The following is an 8,041-nucleotide window of genomic DNA, read 5'->3' on the forward strand; positions in this document are numbered from 1 at the left end:
CTTTTTGCCTAGTTCATGGATCTATTCTCATGTAGGCATGGTTGCCAACCTTGATTTGCAAAAAACATGTTGGTGTGCAACCTAGGTCACATGAAGACTATAAGTTTTTAGATGTGATGACCAAATCATTTTACCTAAAGAATTACAGCACCTAAGGCTTCCGCCTTCCTTGAGTGTCCGGACTACCACCTACCCTTAGGTTCCATCACCCAAGGCTTCCACCTTCCCTTAAAATCTAGCACACAAGAGTGCTACCTGCCCTTAGGGTCAAGCCATGAGCAAGGGAAACTTGCCAAGCAACTCAAAATTGTTGAGGCCACACCTACATTTGCTCTTTGAAAAGTGTTTGCTAGTGGTGAAAGGAGACACCTTGGATTTTGTTAGGCTTCAGATTGGAAACTCCACCCTATGGATACTTCAATTCACATTCTTTGGAAAATTTTAGTGGGCTTGTTGACAAACACATTTTGTTTTTTCCAAAATCTAAAGATAGTGCTTCTAATCTATGTGTGTGCCTCAGAGGGCAAAATTTTCACCAGCCTTAATATTATCCCATTAAGGCTTGTGCAAAGTGTCATACTCATGTTCCTCGTTTAATATTATTCACATTAAGGGTTGTGCAAAGTGTCATACCACCTTGAAAGGCTCCATGTTCCTAGTTTAATATTACCCACATTAAGGCCCATGCAAAGTGTCATATTGTCTTGGAAAGGCTCCATGTTCCTCCTTTCTTGCCATGTCGAATGAAGAGGTTAATTGATGCCACCTTGGTTCGAGCGCTCTTCATCATACTGTCAACCAATAACATCCTGCGACGACGAGCAGGCTTCTCGCTTCTCCCCTCTTCCACTTCCCTTGCCAGCAACTTTCCTCTCATGAACACTTTCGATCGTCACACGATCTCAGCTGCTACGCTAACAAAATGCCAGGACTCGGTATCTCATGCTCTGCTGCACCCTCAAGAGACATACTCTCTGAATGTCTTGCTACTTCGAGAGACACAGCGTAAACTTTACATACGGGACACGTTAAGGCATCATGACACCACATTAATCAACGCAAGACCCTTAGCTTAAAGGTTTAATTCCTTAAACTATTCTAAAGCTTTAGCCTAATTTTTCAAGGGAGGGGGCGGGGGTAATTAATTGGGAATTTCTATTTTTTGAGCATCCCTTATGGATTATTTTGCTTCATAGCTATGATAATTAGCTTTGTGTTCTTTAAAGTCAGATGTGAATTTCCCGAAGTTACATCATGCTAATCTTCTCTGTATCGTTCCAATTTTATCGTGCTAATTCTTCGCCAGTGCAATTGCGGACAGGAGACGCATGGAGCTCCAAACTTCGTTTGTTTGCAAGAGGCACAGATTCCACGGCCTCAGGCTTCCCGCCAAACACAACGCCTTCCACAAAATGCCACAGCTCGTCATTTTGCCGTCCTTGGAGTTGGATCGATGCTCGCTTCTGCAGGACCCCCGCTCCACAATTATCTAGTCAACCCTCTACAGGTTCCTCCTTGCCGGCCTTGCAAGATGCGCTCTCTTTTACCATCTTCTCAATTGTTTGTGACTGGTAGTTCTGTGTTTGGCCAAACACTTTGCCTGTAAAAGTAATGATTAGCAATCGAACTGGTGTCTAGCCGAGAGCTTCTAGTGTGGACAGCTTTGCCATGTTTAGGCCTGCTTATCCCTTGAATCTCTATCTCGGCTCTACTTTGACCATTCTGGGCTCATCGTTGGTGTGCCTTTTCTTTGCCTTCTTCTTTAGCGTGCTCCGCTGCACAACTCTTTCTGGGTTCGACGCGAAACTGCCTTCTCCATTCACGCTAAGCATACATGAAGCTTGAGATAAGCTGAACATAAACACATGCGAGTGAAAGGGAGTCCGTTACTTTGGACAAGTCGTGATGGCCTTTTTTGGGTTGTTCTGCTGTACCGGATTCGAAGCCAAGTACGTAGATTTTGAAAACATGCATTCCATTTTCCGAAGAATAGGATTTTTACATGTTCGCTTTACATAGGCGGGCAATTGAAATGCAGCGATTTCCTGTGTCACGGATCATCATCTGTATTTTGAAAGTGGCATTCCAGATAGTGAAGCTGAGATTTAAGCTTGGGTTTTTTGCTGTCGATTGAAGAATGTCATCTAATTGAACTATCAACTCAGCAGGATCAACGTGTGCCGGAGGTGGGAAGTTATTGCTGGCACGTAGTATAACATCACCCACTGTCTTTTGGGAGACTAGAACTGTCAAAATAGTTTGCAATATCAACGAAAGTGCTGGTTAGTAGTACGGGGTTGTTGATCTGGAAATTTACTGTCTCAATGGAGCCTCTTTCCATAATTATGCAGTCTGTTGACAGCCCTGTTTGCAGGGTAGATGCTGCCCTCTGTGCAGTCCCCCCTTTAAATATGCATACCTTGGTCTCCTGCCCCATCGTTCTCCTAATATGGGGGCTCAGAGGCGGACTGTGCACCTGCTCTCACTGACATGACTGTGGCCTTACGCCCATTTGTTCAATGAGATGCAGCTCCTAGTAATACCATATCTATATGTACACCTGACATACGTCAGCACCATCATGGCTGTCTTCCAATGAGTCAGCCTTGGCTTAAGCAAGAACGGGCACAGTAATCACACCGCAAACCCCGATGTACCGACCACTAACTCGGTCGTATCTTGGTTGCTCAGCTTGGCCCCAACCTCCATTGTAGTCACCGTTTTTACAGTCCTCTATCTGGAATATCTTCAAGACCTTATCACAGTTCTTGTCCTTAGAGATGAAGATACTCTCCTGTTGGAAACCTTCAGTGGGATTGTTGAGGAGTGATCCAAGCCTGCCTTTTATAGGCAGAGAAGGGGATATAAACAGCTCACCAGCAGCAAGTATGGCACACACAACAGGACCAAGATGGCCGACCTGGGTCTGTTTAGATCAACTGGAGGGTGACCTATGGCCGACCAGGTTGGCCTGTTGAGGCCCCCCTACCAGCCCTTGGGCCCATGTGCTTGCCCATAATTAGCTACTATCGAGCAGCACCAAAATACCCAGGTCTGAGGCCTTGTCTGCATCCCCCCTCTCCCCGACTTCTCTACCTGTCATCAACCCTGCCCACTGCACCTTCTCGTATGGGCTTTGCAGGCGAGGCAATGATCTTTAACATGAATTGATGACATACGATAGGATGTCTGACAGTTTTCGTGTTTCAAGACATCAGCAATTTCTGTGTCTCGTAACTTTTCTCATATCATAGCGCTATCAAATGCAGGAACGCCCCAAGCAGGTGACAAAAGATTTAACTGAGCCTTATTTGATTTCAATCCACATACCAGTGCAAGTTCATGGTGTAATGGTGTTAGTTTAGACAAGGCATGTAGTTTGTTTCTGTTGCCCTGAAGGCCTTTCTACAGATATTTCTTTATGGATCATGGTGTTAGTTTAGACAAGGCATGCAGTTTGTGTCTGTTGCCCTAAAGGCCTTTCTACAGATATTTCTTTCTAGCTGGGATATCATAAAAGTTTTTTGTTGTGGATGTAGTTTTTCCTGAAGCCCTTTCTACAGGTAATTCTCCATAATGTTCTTTCTAGCTGGGACACCTTAAACGGTTTTATTTGTCTAGCCTTTTCTTGGAAATTCATTGTTTGTATTTTCGCAGTGTTGCATGTGATAATGAGGGTTGGCGAATTTTTACACTAAAAGAGGTGCTTGCTGCCACAAGTAACTTCAGTGATGACAACAAGCTAGGTGAAGGCGGTTTTGGCAGTGTGTATTGGGGTCAGATGCCAGACGGGTCACAAGTAAAGCTTATTTCTAGACTCTTTTTCCAAGTTTCCAGAAATACACTGATATAATGCAAAGGTATAATAAAATGTAAAAGGAAGAGGTCATAGAAGGCATGTTTGGAAACCTTTACGATCTTACTATCTGTATGTGTAGATTGCAGTAAAGAGATTGAAAGTATGGAGCTCAAAAGCTGAGATGGAATTTGCTGTAGAAGTTGAGATACTTGGACGAGTGCGCCACCAGAATTTGCTTAGCTTGCGAGGGTATTGTGCAGAAGCGCAAGAGCGACTCATTATCTATGATTTCATGCCAAACTTGAGCCTTTTGTCTCATCTTCATGGGCAGTATGCTGCAGAGGTTCATCTAGACTGGAAAAAGAGAATGCAAATTGCAATTGGCTCTGCAGAAGGCATTGCGTATGTGCTCTTGGATATATGTTTTGTTTGCCATTTTTTTCCTTCCGGGATTGCAAACTTTTGAAATCTGTTGAGGCGAAATATCTTGAATATTGCTTTCGATCTTGCCCTTTGAAACCAGTTCTCATAACTATGAGTCTTCTTTTTTTTTCCTCAGATATCTACATCATTATGCGACTCCTCACATTATTCACAGGGATGTAAAGGCAAGCAATGTTTTGCTGGATTCAAATTTTGAGGCACAGGTTGCAGACTTTGGTTTTGCAAAGCTTATTCCAGAAGGTGCATCCCATGTGACAACCAGAGTGAAAGGAACTCTGGGCTACCTTGCTCCAGAGTATGCCTTATGGGGGAAGGTTTCAGAGAGTTGTGATGTGTATAGTTTTGGAATCTTGCTTTTAGAACTCGTCAGTGGTAGAAAACCAATAGAGAAGATGGCGACAGGACAAAAGCGTACTATAACAGAATGGGCAGCACCCCTGGTATTCGAGGGAAAACTGAATGAGTTGGTAGACCCAAGGTTACAAGGCAAGTTTGATGAAGCAGAGTTAAAGAGAGTGGTTCAAGCAGCAACTCTGTGCTCTCAAAATAGCCCTGAGCAAAGGCCAAATATGCTAGAAGTTATTGACCTATTAAAAGGGGAAGGTAAGGTCAAAATGGCCCCTGTAGAGGATGGCAAGGAAGATAGTAGCATGATACTTAGACCTCAAATGTGGAGATAAGCACCTTGCAGAAGAATTTCAATTTTGACAGAAGGCATACTCCAATACTAGATGGCAAGCATCTTGGGCAGAGGATGGCATCTTAAACGTAAAATTGTTAGCACATATTAAATGTAGAATTGTTAGCACATTTTGCTTGATCTAGCAGAGAAAGGAGAATGTGAAAGTGCATAGCCAAACCAAATCTTCATGCTGTGTTAGGCAATACAAATTGCTTGCATGTGACCAAAATAAAGATACCTTGATGGTGGTGGTATGTTTGCCAAGAATGGTGGGTGGTATACAATCTTCATTTGTGTTGACACGAGGTGGCATTCTGCTGCTTGCAGAGCAATCTGCAACTCTCAGTTGAATATACCATTGTTGTTCTGACAACATAAACAGCTACCATATCAGTTTGGTGGTCCCTGAAGTCCCAGTAGCATTGCTGGCTATGATAATTTCCAGTTGCACTCAGAATGTTGCTGACAGGATCAGGATTGTACATAGTTCTTCTGTTTTCAATTTGTCTTGGTTCCGTTGATTGATTATTTTGGTTAATATGTGTTTAAATTCTTATTTTGGCAATGTTTTATCTTGCATCTCTGTATCTACTATTGATTTGCGAGTAGTCCTATTTTTACACATTTTAGGACACACTTTTTTAACCTTGGTTTTCAATAACCAAGCACATAGAATATGCAATGAACTGAGAAATATATACATGTAAACTTACAACTTTACACTTTGAAGTTCTAGGAGTCGTTGATCTTACCTTGATATATAACATTGCATATCAAATCATTATACATGATGCAAAAAGTAGTGGTGGACAGCTTGGAGCACCTAACTCTTTCTAAATAATAAGTTCGTGACTTGAAACTCTGGTGCAGGGTTTTGAATGTTGCTCAGGATTGCAAATAGTTCTTTTGTTTTCAATTTGCCTGGTTCCGTTGATTGATTATTATGATCAATACACGTTTAAATTTGTATTTCGGCAATGTTTCCTCTTGCATCTTGGTATCTTCTACGATTTGCAAGAAATCGTATTTGTACACACTTTAAAACACTTTTTAAACCTTGGTGACATAAAAAATAATACTATAGTGTTAAACAACATAGCTCACCAACACAAAAGGTTTCGCTAGCAAAGAAAGATATACATAGGTTCACACCAAAGCAATATGAGAACATTAGAATAAGCTTACATTGGGCATGGATACCCAAGGCTTGTATTTAAAGATCAAAAGGCCAACAAGTAACCTCTATAGGTCTAAGGGTGAAAAAGGTAAACGCTTATCAAGGGCAACAACCAATGATCTAGGGCTTGCAAAAAGGGTTTTAGATCCCAAACCAACAATTGCTTCACCAAAGAAGATAAAAGAAACTATGCACTCATTTGTTAAGCATGCAGGAAATAATTCCTTACCTCTTGTATGGTATAGTTTGTTTCTATGCATGCTTTCATATTCTCTTTTAAGTTTTATTACTATATTTTATGGAATGTAATTTGTTGCTCTAGCAAATAGATCCAAGATGAATCATACATCGTATTTGATGAATCATTTTGTTTATGTGTGTTATAGTTTGCCTCTATGCATGCTCTCATAGTCTCTATAAATTTAATTTGATTTATTTTATGAAATGTAATTTGTTGTTGTAGCTTATACATCCAAGATGAGCCACACACCATATTTGATTGCCACAAAAATATTATTTTTAATTAGAGCATTTGTATATATATATATATATACATATATTTCTTTTATCATCAAGTATAATGTTGGTTTTGAAATTTTGTGATTTTATTGATAATACCTAGTTGCTATATCTATGTTTATTTACCTCAACCATTCATCAAATGTCATACCAAATAGTTCATTTCTTATCAAATAATTTTTGTATATTTGATTGTATCATCATTTTGATTATCTTTGGATGGCATATCAAAGTTTCATGTAGACCTAGGCTAGGATAATGAAAATGACAAGTTTTCATGATATTTTTTGCTCATGTTGATGTTGGATTGTGTGTTTATATTTGTTTCATATTCTGAATCCAAAAATCCTTGTCATTGTTAATGTTCTCATGAACAAAACCATAATTTGTTCAATGGGATCTTGACTATAAATTGGTGTATTTTTTAATGCAAAACATACCTTGCTTCTATTGGCTACTGAAATCTTGAAAATATATCACAAATAAGTATTCTCAATTTAAAATTCCTTACCATATGCTCCTATTGGTTGCTAGAATTTTGAGATTCTACCACAAAAAACAAGTCCAAGTTTTTAAATACTGATATCATTCAAAAGTAGGGGCAACATTGGCTAGGTTTTTGGTCTTTTATATAAGGGAGTATCTAACAAGGCATGCATGATCTTCATTATAGTGGAAGGACTTACTTTCCCAATGGGTATATTGATACTCTAGTTTTTCTTTTTATGCCAATTACCATGCTTGCTTTGTCATTTAGAAGTCATAGCAAAACATGTATCTTACTTATTTGACTACATTAATAATGCTACCAATAATTCCATATTGTACATTGTATCCTAGTACTCTTGTTTGAGTGAAAGCTATACAATGCGCCACCAATTATTTCTCATATTCATTCAATTTCTTGACTTCAATCAAAGGAGTATAACCCTGAGTTGATGTATTTCAACAATGTATGGTTTTGAATAGCAATTTTTCATTTAATACAAATGCAAATTTGATTCTTATCAAAAGGTTCAAATATTCAAGTCTGCATGTTGCTTATCCAATCATTGAATTGCTTTGTTGCATAGAGGGTTTGTTTCTTTAACAACACTTTCTCACAACATGCCTGGATTGGTGTCTCTTGTATTGTAGCAGCAAGGTGTTGGAATCAAGGTTTGGGAAAATATGTTTAGCTAAAATGCATATGTTCAATTTCTTGGTTGGTGTAAGATTTTCTTCCTATATTTCTTAGAGATATTACTTTAATTGTGTTAATAATGTCTTGGAGGTGTAGGATTTTCTTCCTACCTTTCATGGATTTCTTATACTTTAATTGTGTTGATGGTGGATTTCTTGATTTCATGTATTGTACCTTTACTTAAATGTTTGATACTCAAGGATATTTAATTTTTATTTCTTACATTATCCCTTGAAA

At 39.3% G+C, this 8,041-nt stretch overlaps 1 protein-coding gene across 1 annotated transcript; it reads left to right on the forward strand.

The window, feature by feature from the left end:
* The first annotated feature begins 1,263 nt into the window (after window positions 1-1,263).
* Window positions 1,264-5,375, forward strand: LOC147900350 (PTI1-like tyrosine-protein kinase At3g15890). The gene is made up of 4 exons (XM_087376857.1): window positions 1,264-1,507; window positions 3,658-3,799; window positions 3,939-4,201; window positions 4,359-5,375. The coding sequence occupies exons 2-4, from the start codon at window positions 3,782-3,784 to the stop codon at window positions 4,921-4,923; spliced, it is 846 nt and encodes a 281-aa protein (XP_087232983.1). The 5' UTR covers window positions 1,264-1,507; window positions 3,658-3,781; the 3' UTR covers window positions 4,924-5,375.
* Window positions 5,376-8,041: the final 2,666 nt, after the last annotated feature.

Source organism: Dipteris shenzhenensis, chromosome 7, assembly GCF_047967505.1.
Source record: "Dipteris shenzhenensis isolate YYH24624 ecotype China chromosome 7, Dip_SZ_1.0, whole genome shotgun sequence".
Lineage (NCBI taxonomy): Eukaryota > Viridiplantae > Streptophyta > Polypodiopsida > Gleicheniales > Dipteridaceae > Dipteris > Dipteris shenzhenensis.